Source organism: Glandiceps talaboti, chromosome 8 (assembly GCF_964340395.1).
Source record: "Glandiceps talaboti chromosome 8, keGlaTala1.1, whole genome shotgun sequence".
In the NCBI taxonomy this organism is placed as follows: domain Eukaryota; kingdom Metazoa; phylum Hemichordata; class Enteropneusta; family Spengelidae; genus Glandiceps; species Glandiceps talaboti.
Window position 1 is genome coordinate 14,540,372 of NC_135556.1, and position 22,384 is coordinate 14,562,755.

The window sequence follows — 22,384 nt, forward strand, 5'->3', positions numbered from 1 at the left end:
GTCTCTGTCTACCGAAAAAAGGTACGTCCATCAGTTCATGTTGCAACCCACGAGGAAAACACAACAAAATGTTTAAGAAGTAAGTATGCCGGTACGAGTTGAACAATTTGCGTTTGATTTTCGAGCAAAATGTGTCAATTTATACTGTATTGAATTGCGATTTTGTGACAAGCGTTTTGGTGAATTGGAATGTTTATTTTTCAACTGCTAGACATGATAACCGCTGACGTCTGGCATCAATCGAGTGACATATTGATGAATGTGTCGCAGGTCATTCAAGGTAGTGAATTGTTCTATACGAACAGCAATACATATACATCTACGAAAACTTATATGTTTCATTCCAGGATTGGGCGGCTAATTTTTTGATTGACCCATTGGTTTATTTGTTGGTTGGTGTAAGGATATATGTTTGTTTATATGTTTGTTGAATGAATATTTCGTTTGAATGTTGAAGGATTGGCTATGGAATAGTTGTCCTGCTTACAGATTGAATGAGGCAGGACTTGATGGTGTCTGTCGTCTCTTACACGTGATTCTGCAAGCAGGTCTGTTTAAGTGATCGGTAGCTCTTAATTATCCAAACAAGACAATATAAACTTATATATATATAGTGGCGTGCAATGATGTCAGCAGAATGTCTTAGAGTGACTGAATTTGCAACTCTTCTGTACTCATTCGCTGTCATCAAAAATAGTGAACGAGTTGGACAACAGTACATGTACATGTTTTAATCCTTACAGAATTTCTGTAACTTTAAGTTATTTTCATCAACAACTGAGGGTGGGGTGGGAAATCTGATAAAATTGAAAAGATTTCCATACCTTGTATGATAATTTGATGGGGAACCGTGATAAAATATCTGTCAATTCTGGCAAATTCATTGTCATAAACCACAGCACTGTCCAAGACACACTGTCAAGACACATTGTCTTGATATTTCGCAGTCTCGCAGAAGAAAGCTCTGGTTCGCGGGAATTGGTAGATTTGATGTATTATATGTACTGCCACTGAGTCAAGTAACACACAGAATAAAATAAAAAACATTCTGGCTCTCCAGTGTCTATGTTGAAATAAGTTATTTCGATCTCTATCTACATATTCTTCATTTTAGTTATGATCAAGACTACTGGTATGAGGGTTATCATATAACTGATATCATTTCATTGTACTTTCTTTTTTGTAGATTTGACCCCCAGGAGCATGTCTCCGGAGTGACACCATTGAAGTCTTCCATTCAGAAACACTTGAAACACAAACTAGTGGACATGTATCCAAACATAGAACCATACATTACACAGATATTGCCAAAAAAAGAGACTCTTAAACTCATCAAATGGTAAGTTACACTTTCTGAATAGTCAAATTATGTGTATTTGAATTTTGTTTTGAGTCAAGGCATAGCTGATGTGATGTAATATGCACACACAAAAGTACGTACGTACGTATGTACATACATACATACATACATACATACATACATACATACATACATACATACATACATACATACATACATACATACATACATACATACATACATACATACATACATACATACATACATACATACATACATACATACATACATACATACATACATACATACATACATACATACATACATACATACATACATACATACATACATACATACATACATACATTACATACATACATACATACATACATACATACATACATACATACAATAACATACATACATACATACACACACACACACACACACATACACACATACATACATACATACATACATACATACATACATACATACATACATACATACATACATACATATAAACATACATACATACATACATACATACATACATACAATACACACAATACACACAATACAGGCAGACAGGCAGACAAAAAATTACCAGGAGCTGAGGTTGTAATGGACATAATAAAGTGGATAAACATAGGAAAGTGTGTGTCTGTATGTTTTATAATGGAAGGGAAGGGGGGGGGGCGATGAGGGAGGGGGAGAAGTGGGTGTGTGTGTGGGGGGGGGGGGGGGGCTATGAATCTCCTCATTTCTAATGAATGATTCAAGCTTCCCATAACAATGTCTTGTTTCACTTTTTATCAACAGCCATGAACACATAGAAGTGTATTGCGTTGGAAATGAAGTGTTGTTCTTTAGACAAAGAGATGGGCCTTACTTCCCTTCACTTAAACTTCTACACAAATGTAAGTTTGGTAAATATTCACTGTCTTGAAAACAGACATACATGGTTAATATTTCAATATATTCCATAAATTTGAAGGTAACAAACACTTAGGAGTCATGAATATGTAATAAGTAATAATATTCTGCTATTACATATTCATTTCTGCTGACTACCATGAAGACAATGCATGTCCATTTCAAGGACCTCCACTGAAAACTAAAGAAGGAACAAGATTCAACTCAGTGTTTTTTTGGTGTAACGAATCTCCAGAACCGAAATTTACGAAAATAGCATCCTACATATACAGTTAGTGCTTTCGATACTGCATGCAAATAATCACTGGTACACATGTAAAACTTGTAATTATGGTTTTGTTTTCAGATCCTATTATTTTACCTCAACAAAGAGTAGACAGAGGTGCAATACGTTTTATACTAAGTGGTGCCAATGTTATGTGTCCTGGCTTGACTTCAGCTGGGGCTACGCTTATACCAGCAGAAAAAGACACAGCAGTTGTATCCTTATAGATATCATCACCATGGTAACTTTTAATCATCAAAACATAAGTACATGTACATGCATGTGATAACCTGTATTTATCCTTACAGTTATCGTCACTGTGGTAATTTGTATTTTTCCTATACATGTAGTTATCACCATGGTAACTTGTATTTGACCTTGTAGTTATCATCACCATGGTAACTTTAATCATCAAAACATAAGTACATGCATGTGCATTTCCTTTTTGGATGATTTTGAATATTAGTTACATCTTGACAAAGCTGCTCCTACATGGGGGTGGGTTAAATATAAAGATACAAAATATGGAAGAAAATGAATAATCTGTGACAGAAAGATGCAGGACCTGTTGTTGAATTAAAAACACAAAACTAAACACATCTGCACATATAATTTCAATTTTAGTCAGAGAAAGAAAAACGTACATGAAGGGTTAAATTTCATATAATGATTCCATATATAACATACTCTAAACATAGCCTTAACTATTGGTACTCAAAGTGTTTTCAACTTGAAGCAGATGCTTAAATCCTTGGAGTCCCAAAAAATGGTTTAACTTTTGGGTCCTTTCCAATTAGAGTGTATGGTTTGCAAGCAGTGAGCCCTTTAGAAACGTAGATAATATTTCACACAGTCGTTGAAGTTCCTTGACCATTATACTCAGGCAATTATGGCTGAAGGTAAAGAACATGCACTAGCAGTAGGAGTTATGAAGAAATCAACAAATGATATGTAAGTATACATGTATGCCTGATATAAATTGGACAATGTTACAATATCAAGTGTTATTTATACATGACTTTGTACACTTGATACAAACCATTTTTATGTGCATGCTGAACAGTCTTCACCTTTCTGTGTTGGTTTCAAAATTTCAAGTTGGCAATGTTAACATCTTTCCATGAGATGATAACATTTTATATCATTCATTCTGGTCACTTTATTGTACTTAATGGCCATCGGCCCAAAATACAAAGAAAATTAGTACATAGTCAGACAAAAACGTCACAATCTCAGCAAATAGTGTTTGCTTCTTTTCTCAAAGATAGTGCATGATAAAGAAAAAGAGCAAGTTTTTGGATTGTATCACTGTCTTCAGAACGCATGATTTCAATGAATTTTGTATAGGAAGGAGGAGAGTAAAAGTAATGTGGTATGTACTTATTCCGGTATTGATTGAAAAATGCACATTTAAGTAGGAAATGAAATTCGTCCTCGACCTCATGAAGGTCACAGAGAGTACATATTCTGTCATCACGGTGTACATTATTTCTCCTCCCCAATTCAATTTGTAGCCAATGTGCTGAACACCTAAAGCGTGCAACCATCATGCGATGTTGGCCAAACTTGATTTCAGACAAGTACTTTTCACGGTGTAATGACAATTTAAAATTTCTGTAATGTAAAAGTTTATCAAAAGTTGATACATCACTCTGCCATTTCAAAAATAAAAATATTTTAAATCTACTTACAAAAGTATTTACAAATAAATCAATGTTTTCAACATGTTGCGCATTCCAAACATCTTTCAGGTTACAGATTTCTAGTAAACTTTTAATTTCTCTAACCCAAGTACCCCTAGTACGTACACCAGAGTTCTCTATCTGAAGGAGCATGTCGTAACATTTCCTGGGATATCTTTGACTTGGCATGTTTAAAAGTTTCGCCCAGTATTTGATACATCTTTTTGCTGTTAACAAATAAATAGGGTATCTTCCACAATCCCCTAGTACAGCGCAGTTCGGGGCACTTTTTGATACGCCAAGAAACATTCTACATGCCAACAGCTGCACCCTTTCCAATAATACATAACTCTGGAAACCCCAGATTTCAGAACCATATGTTAAAATTGGTACAATGAAAGTGTCAAAAATTTTAAAGAATGTTTTACATGACAATGTTCCTACTTTTCCACACTTACGCCACATGTACATAAATGATTTTCTACCTTGTTGTGAAAGTATTTTTGTCGCATAAGACCACTTCAAATGACAGGAGAAAAGAACCCCTAAATACTTGTAATACGATACAACATCAAGTCTCTGCCCTCTGAAAAACCATTTTTCTTTTTTCGATATACATCCGCCGTTTTTAAAAACCATTACTTTCGTCTTTGACAGATTTACTTTCATGTTCCACCTTTCACAATAGTTACTCAAAGTGTGTAATAAATTCTGCAGACCAAAGATACTGTCAGAAAACATAACAATGTCGTCAGCAAATAACAAGCATAAAATTTCTATTAGGTCAGGTGCAAGTTGAACCCCCCTTTGGCCAGTACGTTGCACTTCCCTTACTAGCTCGTTGATGAAAAATGAAAAGAGGAAAGGGCTAAGCATGCAACCTTGTCTCACTCCAATCGGACACTCGAAATACTCGGTTTTTCCCTTGTCAGTTCTCACACACGATTTGACACCACAGTACATACTATGAAGTATGCGGAACATTTTTCCCTTGACGCCACCCTTTAAAAGAATATACCAAAGTCGTTGTCGTTCCACAGTGTCAAATGCTTTTGAAAAGTCAACAAAAACGCAATAAAATTTTCCCTTATTCAATGTCAAGTATTTTTGGATTATGGACTGTAAGATGAAAATGTTGTCAACTGTTGAGTAACCTCTCCTAAAACCAGCCTGGGCTTCGTCAATCTTTGTGAAAGCATCTGCCCAAAATGTAAGTCTACGGTTGAGGATACCTGTGAATATTTTACTGAAGATACTTAACAATGAGATTCCTCTGTAATTGTCTGGTACATTGGTGGCACCCTTTTTATGAATTGGAACAATTACCGCTTTTGCCCACTCTGTTGGAAAAATACCCGTATCCATAATTCTATTGAATAAAGCTTTCAGATATGGAAGTAAAACTTGTGGTGATGATTTAAAAAATTCTCCCAAGATGTTGTCTGGACCAGCTGACTTCCCATTTTTAAGACTTGAGATACTAGCAAGTATTTCTTCATCTGTTATTGGACAATTAAGTATATCATAATCTATATCCTCGACTGCTGCTGGTATAACATCATCAACAGCTGACTGAAATAGATGTGTATATTCTTCTGACATATGGAAAGGAACATTATCACTTTGCTCTTTGTAGAGACTACTAAAATATTTGTACCAAGCCTCGGGTTGTATACAAGGTATATGTGGTTTAGAAATAGTAAGTCTACGGAGAGTGTGCCAAAAACGTTTGGGATCTTCAATACATATGGACAATTCATTTCTATAAGTTTCCATAACATTTTATATCAATACAATTCAATTCAATACAATACAATACAATATCGCACAATACATGCAGTACAATGCAGTACAATGAGATACAATACTGTACAATAAAATACAACACAATGCAATATTGCACAGTACAATGCAATACATGTATAACAGTGATTTGGCCAATGCTCTTCCCAGTCTATCTCATCTCCAATTTCATCAATCGAAACAAACCATTGCATATTTTTATTATTTTTCTCGATCTGTTTCTTCTACAGTAAAGAAATTAACAAAGGTATTGGTGTGGAGACAATTCATTATCTGAATGATGGTCTATGGCATGTCAAGGCATAATTATTGTATATCATCAACAACGTAACCCGTCAGAAGTATCTGTGCATATCTCTATTCTCCTCACACCAATTCTGGAACATCACTACACACCAGTCTTAGTTAAGAGTATGTCTGGTCATGGTGTAGTTTGATGGAACAATCATTTCTGTACTTAAGAGTATCTTGTATTTAAACCAGGGTTTTTAATTCCGTAAGAAACACTTGAATGAACACAGCTGTTTTTTGTGTGTAGCACGCCCTCACATGGCTAATGGCAGTCAATGTATTACCCCCTATGCTGATTTGTTATTGGCTAAAATTTAAAAGGTAGTTGTGCCAATATATTAAATATTTATAAAACTGCTCAGAAGTGGTGACATTTATAAGGATTTGATTCTGTTTGGTCAGAAAATTTGAAGATGGATGGTGGCAATTTATGGTCATGTGGGGTGCAGTGTACTACATACTTGAAATATAACCCAATTAATTTAAGAGTGGGGGTGGGTGGTTGTGTTACAGAAGTGAATTTAAGAATTAATAGGGTGTGATAATTCAAGAGGTCTTTAGCAATTTGAAGAGTCTAGTGAGCTGATGTCTTAGAAAGGCTTGCATGTTGTGAGAAAACTTAATATGTAGTCTATGTATTTCCCATCATGTAATGCCAATCTACACAAGGGTAGTGATAAATTTGCATATGTTGCCTTGTGTGATGTCATGCTGATAGTTTGTATTTCTTTACTCGTAGTTTCCAACCCCACTCACAGAATCTGTCTCTTGACATACCACAAAAGTGTGTATTTGTTTACTCATAGTTGCCCCCCCCCTCCCCCGTAGAATCTGAGTGTATATCTCATCATACCACATAAGTATGTATTTCTTTACTCATAGTCCCCCCTCCCCATAGAATCTGATGGTGTACATCTCTTGTGATGTCATACCACAAAATAGTTTGTTTTTCTTTACTCACATGATGTCCATCCCCTTGCCATAGAATTCAACTATATGTATTTCTCTCATATATCATGCAACAAAATACTTGTTTTACTCCATGATGTCACAGTGATGTTGGAACACTGAAGTGGGTATTTCTTTTTACTTCTATGACACTCCATTCAGTGGGACAAATATTTAAATTTTAGTTTTCCTGTGATGTCATATCATATCACACATTTGTAGTAATAGGAATTTCTCTACTAAAATTTACCATAGTGGTATCTGATTAACGCATGGTAATCTTCTGTTATGCATGTAACATTGTTGAACTTCTAGGCTATGGAAAATAGGTGTCATTTTTGTCAGAAACAGACCTTTTTTTTTCTCAATATCGTACAAGAACTTGGCTATGTATTTATGTACAAAACTCTGTATTGTATGAAATTTGAATATTAAAAATGCACATAGAAATGTTACAATTCTCTGCCTGTAAATTACTGTAGAAGAGTTAGTATTCACACGGATGCTGAAAAGAAAATATTATCTTTATTTAATACTATGTTGCCCTGACAACTGATCACTGAGCTGGTCTGAATGTAAATGTGGGTGTATATGTGAAAATAAAAGATGAGGTACAGGGGTGGCCATCACAGGATACAGTTGTAAAATGAACACTGTCACGTCATCACCACAAGAGAAGCTGTGGTATTAGTAGGAAATACAACTTGGTGCTAACTTGTCTCACCCCATCCATGGAAATGGACTTGCAGATAAACTATAAATGAACATCAAGTCATCACCGACAGATGTCATATTAGTTGGAAATACAACTTGGCGTTAACTTGCCCATCCATGAAGGACACAACTCCTGGATATATACGTATCACAAAACTGACAAAAAGTTGACACATTGAATGATTTCATTGGGTTTTTATTTCAGGGTACTTGTAAAATACACTGTAGGGTTTTTGTCAACATTTCTTGCGTACATCAGAACTTTCTATGATACACAGATCAATTGAAAAATTCACATAAAAGACTTTGATTCTACAACAAAATCACAATTATGACACTAAAAATAAAGAAAATGATCTCTTGCAGAATTTAGTTCTGAGGGGTGAGTGTCATTCCTTCTACAGACTTTCTGGGGAGGGTGACATCTTTCTCCAGATGTCTGGGGGTGTGACATTCTTTCAATTTATTCTATCATACACTTTTTCACTTAAACATGATTTGATTACACACTTTTATGAAAATGAATCCCAAGGACTACCAGATATGATCTGCATGTTTGTTTGTTTGCTACATCTTTCCTATGTACAGTTATCCATCGAATGCCTATTTCGTGATGTGTGCAACTGAAAATATTTCAGTTCGTATTTTCGTGAAAAAGTGCTCCCAAAATAAGTTTTTTGAAAAATTTAAAAATGGGGTCTGTCAAATGAAATATTAACATTCACATTTATGAAGAAATTCCATCAGAAATAAGACATCCTGTTTGAATTTGGCAATAAAATTTGATAAGCACTGGTAAACAATTTGATTTTATTGATTACATTATATTACAATATTGGTTCCTTCATCAATTTCATTTCATTTTTTTCTGTTCATGTCATTTGTACACCGTTCTGAAAACTAATATGAGGATTTCGTTCTGTGGTTTCTATTCATGTTTGCAACTGAACCCCCACTCCTCCCCTCCAGTGTACCCTCTAAGCCAATTTGACGCACACAGTTTCTAGTGACACCAAATTTGGTGTTCCCCTATCTCTTAATATGTGGTGACTCACAAGAAATGCCAGTTTTTGTCATTTTGACTCACAACAACAAAATTTGGCTACCACTAGAGGGCACACTGTCCCCCCTCCCTCAGTATATATTGTTTTGCAGTCATGCAACAATACAAATATTTCACCAGTCACCATATTTGCATACCTACAGTGATGTCATCCATCCATCCATGCATAAATTACACAATGTTCTTTATATTAGATTCATAGATTTCATTCTGACTTTAGGCTTGTCTGGCCTCTAATGTTAGTTCTGTGCTAACTTAGTCATGAGGTTCCTGCGTACTACAGTCTCTATATAGTGAAGTTTCAATAGTGTTTTCCTTATAATCACAATACAAGGGCTGGTTTTCCCCAAGTTTACCTAGACAACTTTCAAACATCCATACAGTTGATGATGACACATTGTATGGTATGGTATGTGTCTGTATGTTAGGAACAATGTACAAAAAAATACTGCAAGAAATCATCTTCAATGATAACAATGACAAAAAAAAAAAAAAAAATTCCACCTCTAATTCAATGTTTGAGTGATCTTGTCATCTTGTGATGCTACAACATCGTAAAGATACAACGAGGGCTGATGAAATGTTCAAATATGGAGACGCACAATGAAATGTCCCTACTGCCTGCACAGACGATGTCTAAAAGACCTCTTATAAATCAATAGGTTCGCCTATCCAAGAACTGGATAAGGATACGTATGCTGGTGGTTTAATCTTCCAAGAAGAAATACTGGCCGCTCTTTTTCTGCTCGGAGTCTTTGACCGAGTGCAGTTTGTTGATACGGGGTCTGAAGTTGTGTGGATCTCTCCTGAATGTGATTGCCAGACTCTGCAGGAATTTGTTCATACCAGACAATAGTGTTTGTGGCCTAGAATAATACAAATACAGAACTACTGTAAGTTTCACTTGAAATAACATTATATAGACAATACCTTGGAATTCAAATTTTCATTCAAAACATGATATTGACTACTTTGAATTCAAATTTTCATTGAAAACATGATATTGACTACCTTGAATTCAAATTTTCATTCAAAACATGATACTGACTACCTTGAATTCAAATTTTCATTCAAAACATGATATTGACTACTTTGAATTCAAATTTTCATTCAAAACATGATATTGACAATCCCTTGGAATTCAAATTTTCATTCTTAACATATTGACAATCCCTTGGAATTCAATTTGCTGAAAACAACCAGTTAGTTAGTACCTTTTACCACCCCCACCTCCACCCCCATCCCCCCAATCTGGTACTGAAGTGAGTTCAGGGATATAAAACAACTGTACTCTACACTGAAGTGTCATTATGAGTTACAGGAAAGACATTGGTTGTACTTACGTGTTAGCTTTTGTGTCAACGGAGGGATTGCCTTCAAACACTATGACCCTGTCTGCCAAATATGTAGCCATAATAAAGTCATGTTCCACCACAAAACCAGTCTTCTTGGCATGTAAGATGAACCTGTATATGAGGACAATTTATCATGAAGTCCATCTATCGTGCTGGATTTATATACATGTATACTGTTATGCTGAAATCTGTACATAATTTATCACACATACACAGAACAGTATGTAAATGCATGCACATAGAGAGAGAGAGAGAGAGAGAGAGAGAGAGAGAGAGAGAGAGAGAGAGAGAGAGAGAGAGAGAGAGAGAGAGAGAGAGAGAGAGAGAGAGAGAGAGAGAGAGAGAGAGAGAGAGAGAGAGAGAGAGAGAGAGAGAGAGAGAGAGAGAGAGAGAGAGACACACACACACACACACACACACACACAGAACGACACTAAGACACTTATATACATGCACTTGAAAACAATTGCCATGAACAATACATGTACATAATACACCAAACATTCAAAATGTACATGTTTACTAGTTTCTTCTACTTGCACACTAAATCTCATCAAAGCCTATTCAGCAACTGGACGAAGGTTTTACCAACTAAATACGTCTACATACATCTATATTCTACTATATGAACAAATTATTTTCGTTTGATGTCATCCTTGAATATGCTGTAATCTTACAAGTTCGATTATGGAATCGGGTAGTTTACACAATACATACATTTCACGATTTGTGACAACCATTTGCAACAAATTAATATACAACAACTCTCAATGCTCTATCAGGCTTTTCACTGAAGGATAATGAGACTTCAAAATACAACACTGTTAATCCAGCCTTCGGTTTACTGAGATACACGCAAACTAAATCTATTGTTCTGTCATGTGGTAGATTATCAAGTGGATGATAGCAGTTACTCTGTTGTGTGATTCTAATCATCAACATAGTGTAAACATTGGAAGTCCCAAAACAGCACTGTAAGTTCATGGAACTCTAAACAGACTAGTTTTCAGAGACGCCTCCCTACTGAGACTATAATTAAACCAACGTCAATTCAATAGCTTCTCACTGTTGTACATGTTGTGACAATAGTTTGTCTGTGTCTATCTTAGAAAACCGAAGGCTCAACTAGTACCAGGGTAATACCTACCGTTTTATAACCTTGGCAGCAACAAGACGTTGCTCGGAGTCCAAGTAAGCTGATGGTTCATCTATAAGATACACATCTGCAGGTTTACCCAAACACAGTGTCAAAGCCACACGCTGCAACTCACCACCAGACAGATTCTGGACCTAAAAATGTTTAAACAATTGACACTCAATTAAAGAACAACTGGACTGACTGATGGTGGTAATCCATGAACCCCTTCATTTGATAGCAATGACCATTCCCTTGTATACATCTAGAAGTTTTGAGATTTAAAAGTTGGACGACTATTTTATTTATGCATTCTCAGTCCTGCCCACTGTTTTCCAAATTCTCCAGATCCCTCCTCTTTTGACCTCCCTTTGCTTGGCCTTTGAAATCAATTTACAGGTGATTTCTTTCCTTGTATAAAGACATTTGCATTTCTATTAGGTCATGTTTTTGCTAATGTTTGTGAACTGAGGTAACACTGTAGCAGATATCTTTGTAAAACTTACGTAGATTTCCATACATTGTACCATAAATTTGGTTGCGAACCCCAGTAAAACATGGTGACCTTGCATAGATTTCACCCACTTCCAACCTTAACAAACAATGAAGATCATCAAGATGTACACAAATCATGGTGTTTAACATCCTTTCACCCCTATGCAGTGGTTTAACCCTATTGTCCACTATGAGAAGGTTGCACTTTTAAAAGAGCACGGAAAAGGGGCGACAAGTGAAAGTTTGCATGATTTCTCACCTCTTGATCATAGATTTGTTCGATCAGAAGTGGTTTGATGACATCCGATATAAACTGTGGATGAATGTAGGAATCTCGTATCTTGCTGTGAAGTAACATTCTAACAGTTCCCTGTGACTTAGGGCTGATTTTCTGCGGCTTGTAACTGATATTTAACTGTGGAACATCATCTGAAAGAAATTTATAATAAAGAATTTTTGGCAGCAATTCTACAAGACTTAATTATTACAGAAAAGCCTTACACACGACAATGCTGCTGTGCCAAGTGTTATTAATCCAATTCAGTTGTTTACTTTCCCTGTTTGTAACAGGTTCTGTCCATTCACGGTCTAATGTCGGCAGTTGTAAGTACACACTGTCTTGTGGCCAGCAATTTTGTCCTACAATATAGAACATACTTTTTCTCTTTCTCATGTTTTGATGTGTGAGCTTACAAACCTGATCCCTCATCTGGAGAAAGTCTTCCAGCCAACATTCTTATGAAAGTGGTTTTTCCAGTGCCATTTTCACCCAACATCACCAGGATTTCAGAATCGGTGAATTCTCCACTCTTGATGTCCAAATGGAAAGAACCTGACGATATGAAAAGTTAACAGAGTCAGTGTTAAAATAGCCGGGATTTGTTACTTTGTATCAAATGCATTATATACTATGAATGTATATACCACAATTTGAACAGATATACTAACTTTCACATTTTTTACTTTAATTTATTTTGGCTGATAAACAATTTTTTTTGATCCATGTTGTTTTTGTAGTTAGTTAATTTACTGATCGACAACAAATAAATCTGCCTTTAATACATGTAGTTACTAAACATTTACCAGTGAAGGCGTGCCAATTTTATGCTGATCCTTTTAATAATGCAAACATTGTTTCACTACTTTAATAGCTACAGAAAGTTTAGATCCAAAATTTATCTATTCACAGTGTCTCATGTGTACACTTGTTTGGCATATCATTAATTCTTTAAGGGGTTTTGAGAACCACATCGAAATCACAGTTCTGATGTTTTTGCAAGTGTTTTCTGCATGTCAGTATATTTGATGAAAGGGATTCTACCAAAATCATCGTTCATATTTTACCTAGTGTTTTCTGCATGTCAGGGTATTTGATTCTACCAAAATCATTGTTCATATTTTACCTAGTGTTTTCTGCATGTCAGGGTATTTGTAACGTAACATCTTCTTAACTTCTTCCTCCTCAGCTGTTTCAGCCACTTTGAAGATGAGTGATGTTTCACGGAAACGAAGGTTCTCAGTTGGAACAAATCCATCCAAGAATATATTGATACCTGCAATAAACCATAAACTGTGCAGACTATTGCTCACTGAAATTGTACACAAATGTTATTTTACTATCAGAAAGTTGCATACGAATACAGACTTCACTTGTACAGGGCAATGGTGTAAAGAAGTGAGAATAAGAAAATCTAAATTTTTCTTACAAGTAGTGTAACACCCCCCAGCCCTGGACTGCAAAATTAAATGTAAGGAATACCTTTATCATCAGTAGAAAGGGATGAGAAAAGCCGTCCACAATGACAGATCTATCAGTCTACCTCAGCCCCTTTTCATAACTGAATCTGTTTCATAAATAAAAGTTGTTTTTTTGGCAGATGTACATTATTTTACTAAGGTTGGTAGAATAAAACTGGGTACCATTGGTTACTAAGAATCTTTGATCTTTAAGAAGTGTCACCTTTACAATATCAAGAGATGACTTACCCTCCCTTACAGAGAACGGCATAGTAACAACACCATAGGCACCAGGTACTCCGTACAAACAACATATGAAGTCAGATAAATAATCTAATACACTCAAATCATGCTCCACTACTATCACATAACTGAAAAAAAAATAGAAAAGAGAAAACAGGAATGTCAGCTCTGTTTGTACCTCTCATCAATTTAAGCAACAAGTGACTTATTTGCATGATCAAATTTATAAATTTCATATTCTATGCGTTATTCAAAGTAACACTGAAGCATTCAAGGTAAAGTTGTACTTGACAGGCCCCTACAGTGGTAAAAGGAACACACATGACCTATCAATAACCAATGACCTAGGGTGTATTTTCAACGCCTGTTTAGTTGATTTTTTGGTAACCTAGGGTGTCTTAGATGAAGACCAGGAACCTTTACATGAATTCCAATGTGACTTATATGTATGCTGTCAATGCTAGTTTAGGATGTATCAAGGAGATTACATCATTGATAAGTTTGTAATGTCAAAGTGCAAAGTTTAAAGGTCACAGAATTGTACTTACTTATCTGAAGCTACAAGTCTTCTGACTTGAACTGCACATTTCAATCTCTGTTTGACATCTAGGTAACTGGATGGCTCATCAAACATAAAACTGAAATCAGAAATGTGAAATATTATCAGAACCGTGTTCTGTGTTTTCTGCAGACCAACTTTGTCATTGTCACATGTCACTGAGGTTAACCGTACATACATAGACTGAATGATTTATCATTGTGGGAACTACCTTTAAAGGGGCACAAGCTGTGAGTTTACACGAGATACTACCTTTGAAGGGGCACAAGCTGTGAGTTTACACGAGATACTACCTTTAAAGGGGCACAAGCTGTGAGTTTACACGAGATACTACCTTTAAAGGGGCACAAGCTGTGAGTTTACACGAGATACTACCTTTAAAGGGGCACAAGCTGTGAGTTTACATGTGATATACTACCTTTAAAGGGGCACAAGCTGTGAGTTTACACATGATTGGGCGTAGTTTTTGCTACATATTTAAAAGGTACTCACAGTATTGTATTTACTGAAGCACACTTAGCCATCACTTACAATTAACTGAACTCAAACCTGGTATGAAGATGTAACTCATAAAAATCCAATGATGTAATTTACGATACGTATAAAAAATGTTCAGGAACTCCCTATTATGCAATCGACTGTTCTAACAATGACAGAAGACAATAGCAATGTTATAGAAGACATGCATCAATATTAACAATGTTCTTGAATAATGTTTTATTTAAGTATTTTCACTGGAGTAAAAGCTTATAAATTCAGCTTGTGCCACTTAATAGACCTGTTGCTGGTTCCAAGATGCATCACGTGTCTCCCCATATAATTCCATATTTTTGAAGGGGGAGGGGGAGGGGGAGGGTTGTATGTGCTACTCAGGGGATGGTTGTCACCAGACCATATCCTGGGTTTAACAGTAAAATCTATCTCTGTTATTGATAGTGTTTAGTCTTTCTTCTATCAAATCACTACTAAATTAAGACGGGTCAACATGTCAAAAGTCTTTCCATCACTTCATCATAAAAATGTTACTTCAAATATACCAAAGTCTATGAAAGCCAAAACGTAACAACTACAACACAAACATCTTGAAATTGGAAAATCGACTGTCACTTGTTATGAGCATTCACTCGTTATGAGCATTCACCCACTATCAGCATTCACTTGCTATCAACATCCAAAATCTTTTTGTCTGTGACTTGTTCACATTCCTGCAAAAAAATATTCTATGATGTATAGAAATATTGAAAGACATAGTAATGATTTGTCTCCTTACATGTCAGCATTCTGAATACATACAACAGCACACGCAAACCGTTGAAGCTCCCCGCCAGATAAATCTTCAACATTATGACCACGCAAATGAAGTAAATCTGTGAAAGTTAAAAAAATTTGGAGTAAAAACTGGTTGCATCTACACTATGTCCTGCTATATTCTTGTTTATGCAAATAGTTGTGATTAAAAAAAAGTAATGCCAATGGTGCCGAAATATGTTTGTTAAACTTTGTTGTGAGTACATGCAAGTACATACATGTAGTTCTAAAAGTATAACGTATTAAAGCAATAGTAATTGTGCTGGGGAATGCCACTCGAGGAAGGAAATATTGGCATTTTCATACATTTTGGGTTTTGGATAGTCATTTCGTAATGTTCAACTGGTAGTACTAGTCCTATGGTCATAATTATGTGGAATGGGGTGGATACACTGATGAAGGCAGCCAACCGTGGAAGTGTTTGTTTGCTGCATTGACATTCTGTGAATGAATCCCCATTATGAAATGTCATTGTAAGTACAAGTAACTCTCAATCCTTTCATTTCCAAGTGAAAACTACATCATCTTATTTAGGCATACGTGAACGATTTACTCACCTAGCTGTTCACACACTGAATCTTGTGAGTTCGTTTCATCTTTTCTATTTAAGAGATCCTGAACTTTACCCTGAAAACAGCCATTACAAGAAAGACGAATTTAGTAGTGTTTGTATATTTGTAATAAATGAGGAAAGAAAAGTGACACATGTAGGAATTGAACCAACGTCCCCTAAACATTAGTCAGATTGCTGTAACCAGCTGAGTTACATGTAACATGCCAACTGGTAGATACTGTGAATTGTTCCTGATGTGTATTTTCTTTCCCCGAGGTGGTAATAATAATAATAATAATAATAATAATAATATTAGGACCTCAAATAGATTCACAGGTCTCCCTCCCTAAATGAAGGCCAATTAAGGAATTGGTTACTAAAACAATGAGGATCATGTAATGATAAAAATTTATAAAAAAACTTCTGATTTAGTAATTTTGAGTATTAATGCTATCAAAGTTCTTGAACTTTCCACCATGGTAAAACTTGTAGTTTCTGTTTGCTTACCTTGACAGCTTTTGGTATTTGGTCAACATACTGGGGTTTGATAATGGCTTTTAAATCATCTTCTAAAATCTTGATAAAATAATTCTGCAGTTCTGAACCTCGGAAATGTGTCAGGATTTCCTTCCAGTCTGGGGGTTCCTGAAAATTGACAGTATCAAGGAAAGATGTAATTATTGTCATGGTAGAGAAGCCAGTATAGCAAAAAAATAACTGAAAGTGTGCCTCTAGGGAAGATCAAATTTTATTGTCCAGTTGCATGGTTCCTACTCATGACATTAACAATGTGTTATGCTACATGTATGAATTGATTCAATATCTGTCAAGTTAGGGGGTTCCTGTAAAATAGCATACTCATGTCATGCTACATGTATGAATTGATTCAATATCTGTCAAGTTAGGGGGTTAGTGTACTTAAAAGGGTAAAAGAATATATCATCAACCTGATAAGGTTTAGAAAAAACAAAAAGAATACTTTTGACTCACATTGAATTTTCCAAGGTTTGGTTTTTGTTTTCCAGCCAAGATTTTCAGTGCTGTTGATTTTCCTATACCATTTGTCCCAACCAAACCTAGGACTTCACCTGGCCTTGGCATTGGAAGCCTGTAAACAACAGTCTCATCAGATACGACACTGGTAAACCAGCCTTTGGGTTTTCAAAGATAGATGCAAACTAAATCTATTGTTCTTCAATGTGGTAGATTACACAAGTGGGTGATAGTGGTCCCTCTGTTGTGTGATTCTAATCACCCTGTGATCAAGATAGTGTAAACATTGGAAGTCCCAAAACACTACACTGCAAGTTCATGGAACTTGAACTCCCTACTGAGACTGTAATTAAACCACTGGCCATTCAATCATTTAATAGCTTACCACTGTTGTATATCAACATGTTGCGACAATAGTTTTACTTTGTGTCTATCTTAGAAAACCAAAAGCTCAAATACCAGAGTAATATTTTCTATATATTGCATGGCTAGACTGCCATTATATCAATGTTCCAAGTTCAGTGGTCATTCACTATGCTCGTGCTATGAAGTGCTTTTTGTTGACAAACTATGACACACTTCATTGCAGTGAGTCACTATACAAGTTCTTGCTAGCCAAAGATCTGACCATTGCATTGACTTTTTCTTATTTGCATGATGTCAAAGTTCATACTTTTTGTGGGCTTTGACTGGAGCTAGCCCAGGGAAATAATGTATCCCTCCTATTCTTAGAGGGGATGCCACTCCATGAAATACAGCATTCACATAATCACCCCATTCATACTTTTTGTGGGCTTTGACTGGAGCTAGCCCAGGGAAATAATGTATCCCTCCTATTCTTAGAGGGGATGCCACTCCACGAAATACAGGCATTCACATAAACACCCCATCAATGTTGTGCAATTGTCATGAAACACCAAACTCAAATCTCTTTCACCTTCATAATCCTTAGCAATGGTTCAACATTGCCTCATCTGAGTTAGCATACATGCATATACATTAGATGAACGATAAATATTCATGATTTTTAATTGGGGATAATAAGCACGTAGGAGTCAGGAATACCTATTGTTCATGTAATACACATGTATCGGTAGTGATTCCGGTGAGGCAACACTGGATCAGTCTCAAGACAGTTATAGAGCAATGAATATGAAACAAGATTCAATTTAGTGTTTCAAAATTTATGTGTTGTAAAATCATGAACTGACTCTCCAGGACCCAAAGTTTATGAAAATACCTTTTATTCCTGGAGCAGTGTTCCCCTTCAATGTGTTTGACTCCTGGAGTGAGGCGACATTTGACTGACTTACCTATGAAGTTTGAAAGAATTGGCACTGTATCGATGTGTGGTGTCCTTCTCTAAATTACTAGGCAGGTTGATGATTGAAATGGCTTCAAATGGACATTTCTGATGGAAAAACAAATAGTTACGACAAGTTAGAGTCAGACGGGATATTGTTGAGTGCAATATGAGAAATGATCAGTTATAACACAACCAATCATTTAATCCATACTATCTTGACACAACTACTGGTACAACCAATGAAATTATCTGTCTTATATTTAGACATCACAACCAATGAGATTTTTTGTCTTACTTGGCACATTCATCACGACCAATGAAATGACTCTTCACACATATCATAAACAACTGAATATATTGATATGTCTCCCATTGGCATATGTACCTCAACCAATAGAACAATCTCTCTTATTCTTGCTCATTCCAAACAACCAATCACATAAACTGACTTATAATGAATTTAATATTCCACACAGCCAATGAAATAACCTGACTTATGATGACATTCCAAACAACCAATGAAATAGGCTGTCTTACCTTGGCACATATACCACAACCAATGCACAATTCTTCCGATATGAAGGCTATTTTATCTGCAGCCGTTACTTCAATACAAAGTTTACCTACATAAATGAAAATAGTGTTATAACTTCTTGTTGAACACTAAATTGTCAAACATTTTAGAGTCAAAGTAGTCCAGAAAAACTAACAATCATACAGCTTAAGAGAATAGACTCCTCTTTTTAACTTTTCAACTTTTTCAACTTTCAACATGACCACAAATAATTCTCATTTCACTACTAAGTTAAACTGTTATTTTGTAAATGGTCATTTATCAATAATATTTATGGAGCTAATAAAGCAAACCTATCTAAAAGAGGAACAAAGTGAGTCTGATTTTACTTTGGGTAAACTACTAGTACTTTATGGTAAAGTGGATCCAGAATTTCACCAATGTCTGTTCTGGGTCCCCCAAGCATAAAGAAACACAGCAAAAATCAGTCTCGCCTTTGATAAGATACACTATGAGTTTTCATCTGTAGATTAGACTTACCCATTCTGACGACAGGACACGATTTCTTGCATTCTTGCCGACATCTCTTGGGTTTACACTTGTCAGAACTGACAATAGCAATACGTGTAAGTTTATCTTGAGAAGACATCTTGCTGTCCCTTGAATACAGTAGTAAAAAACAATGCAACAGGTCATTATTTACAATCACATGTCTGTAGTCCTGTTGAGGTGTGACGCCATTTTTGTTGTAATCTCATTTGTTGACTTATCAGAGAAACTAGCACAAAGCATATGCAAGGCTACTCCAAAGTGAATCATTCTGCAAGAACGTCAAATTTATTCTCTAAACATCTAAGAATTGGTAAAATTAATCACCATATATGACAAGAAAACTGACTGGTTTCACAGTGTTTCGCTGATGATGATTATTTGCCTGATTTTGTAATTTGTTGACTGGAAAAGATGACATAAAATTAGTTGGGTGATATGTCAGGCCAAGGAATCACAGCATACATAATCTATGTTGGTCTCATGTTAGTTTCAGATCCAGAAATTCATGATTATACCCGATAATAATTAGTAATAAAGGAAGCATGTGTTGGCCTTCTTGCATTTTCAAATGTCTTGATGTGCATAAAAGCCTTTCAAGTTTTGAATTTTGCATGTTCTGACTATAAATAGGAAAACAATGTTGTTTCAATGACTTCTTTGGATACTTGCCGAGGTACATTACTGGAAATATGTGTCAACCAACAAACATACACAAATTTAACTTATTCTCTATTTTAGGTAATTTTCCCAAATAAAAACTGTAAAAGCAGAGATATTCTCTCTCCCATTAAGTCAGGACCATCCCCCTGGAGTTTCAATGGTACTACTTTCTTGTTTGATTTAATTTGTCGTCGTCGTCGTCGTCGTCGTCGTCGTCGTCGTCGTCGTCGTCGTCGTCGTCGTCGTCGTCGTCATCATCATATTCCCAATCTGAGACTAATGTGATACTGAATATGAGACTAAGTCTTCAATGTGATTCTGGATTTGATTCTGAGATGATGTTATAACAAATAACACAATCAGATAAATTCAAGTTGTTGATAGTATTAATACTAGATGTGGATTCAAAGCAACAGTGATCAATACATCGACTGTCTGCAACTATAATGGTGCCAATAGCAGACATCAATCTTAACTTGAAGGGTTGAAAGCAAGAATGTAGAATAGTAGACAGACTGATATGTACATCATACTAGTCACGTTGAGAGTTACACTTGGGACAGGAATGCGGCTAGATTCCACTGCACAAATCTAATCAATATTGTTGTAAACAAGTGGTCACTGTTCCAAATGTTCAAAAGTGTCAATGTTGTGATAATGGGCACGCAATCATTATAACTGTGATGCTGTATCCCTGTAAATCATCTCAATATATACACTTTACTTTTAGATAAATCACTGAGATCAGGGACTCCTAGAGCCTAAGAGATGTCATTGTCTAGACAACGCTAGACACATTCATTGTCAAGTCTCCAAAGACATACAGGAAATTGTCCAAATAAAAGTGTACTGCTTGTTCACACTGAATAACCTTCTGAATTATTGATTATGTGATAATTTTATTGATAACCTTGAACTTCAATGCTAACTTTACGAATGAATCGTTGAATATTTGGCAAGTTTCTAGTTTCAAATTCACTACACTCGAAGTTTTCAAATTTCATCTTATATGAATGACTTGCCAGAAATGATTGGAGTTTGAAGACATCTAATCAGGAAGATTATACTTACTGAGGTCATAGTAATTGTACAATTATAACTTGTGAATCATCTGGTGAACCATTAACACATTTATGAATGGAGTATGTACGGGTCACGGTGAAATGGAAGCAGTGTTCAGTCACCGATTCGATGTCACATGCCGTACACAATATGGGACGGCAACATCGCTCCCTAAAACGAGTATACCCTCGCGTCATACAAGAACTACAACTTACCGTATGAACAGCTAACTGTCTTAGCTTCGTCCACTCGTAAGTTTCCGATATATTGTAAGAAAATTGTGACTCTTTGACACTTCCTTTCGTGTCTGGTTCGTTCGGATTCCTGTAATGGCGACTGCCACACGTGTGCGCATGATCTTGCGCGAAGTGGTGCAATCGAACCAATCAACATAGAGGGCGCACTACGAGTAGGAATTTTGCTGTGACAACCCGATACAACTTTATTTGGCAATATCTTTTCACCTTGTGCGGCTGTTTCACAATCAATGCTTCACTTTAAAATGTTGCGCCTAGGGACACCCATAGAAAGTTCCGTAACAGCTTTTAAGTTAATCAGTAAGTCTCAATTGCTTTACTCTTCAATATGTAGAGATAATGAATTTTGTACTTTGTGTCAATTTGTTACGGACACCACATGTTACAGACACTTCACACCAGCACATTCCATTAGATACTGGGACACACAAACTAACAAATTAAAGTAGGTATTAGCACACAACATTCTCTAATATATCAAAGCGACTTCACAACAGTAATGCTGCTCTGCCAAACTTACTGTATTAATGTACAAAAATATCTCTAAATGGTTTCTATATCTGACATCAATAAACTTCATATATTGGCAATGAAACCATCAACTGAACCCATTTTTATGCATACTAGATGATTCTTGTCTTGCTAACGCTAAG

At 35.9% G+C, this 22,384-nt stretch overlaps 2 protein-coding genes across 3 annotated transcripts; one reads left to right on the forward strand and one right to left on the reverse strand.

Annotated features, from left to right (window-relative positions):
• Window positions 1–25: 25 nt before the first annotated feature.
• On the forward strand, window positions 26–7,610 carry LOC144438638 (malignant T-cell-amplified sequence 1-like). 2 transcript variants are annotated; one of them, XM_078127751.1, is made up of 6 exons: window positions 26–79; window positions 1,187–1,339; window positions 2,123–2,220; window positions 2,583–2,716; window positions 3,385–3,452; window positions 6,217–7,610. In XM_078127751.1, the coding sequence occupies exons 1-6, from the start codon at window positions 69–71 to the stop codon at window positions 6,290–6,292; spliced, it is 540 nt and encodes a 179-aa protein (XP_077983877.1). In that variant the 5' UTR covers window positions 26–68; the 3' UTR covers window positions 6,293–7,610. The 2 variants fall into 2 exon arrangements, with proteins under 2 accessions (XP_077983877.1, XP_077983879.1); XM_078127753.1 differs by having other exon boundaries at window positions 48–91.
• Window positions 7,611–8,132: 522 nt separating this feature from the next.
• On the reverse strand, window positions 8,133–21,814 carry LOC144438406 (ATP-binding cassette sub-family E member 1-like). The gene is made up of 16 exons (XM_078127424.1): window positions 21,690–21,814; window positions 19,741–19,859; window positions 19,224–19,309; window positions 18,694–18,791; window positions 17,378–17,495; window positions 16,895–17,032; window positions 16,392–16,461; window positions 15,797–15,893; window positions 14,516–14,605; window positions 13,974–14,095; window positions 13,391–13,540; window positions 12,685–12,819; window positions 12,247–12,416; window positions 11,505–11,647; window positions 10,346–10,468; window positions 8,133–9,868 (listed from the first exon to the last, which is right to left on the reverse strand). The coding sequence occupies exons 2-16, from the start codon at window positions 19,847–19,849 to the stop codon at window positions 9,709–9,711; spliced, it is 1,809 nt and encodes a 602-aa protein (XP_077983550.1). The 5' UTR covers window positions 19,850–19,859; window positions 21,690–21,814; the 3' UTR covers window positions 8,133–9,708.
• Between the last annotated feature and the right edge of the window lie 570 nt (window positions 21,815–22,384).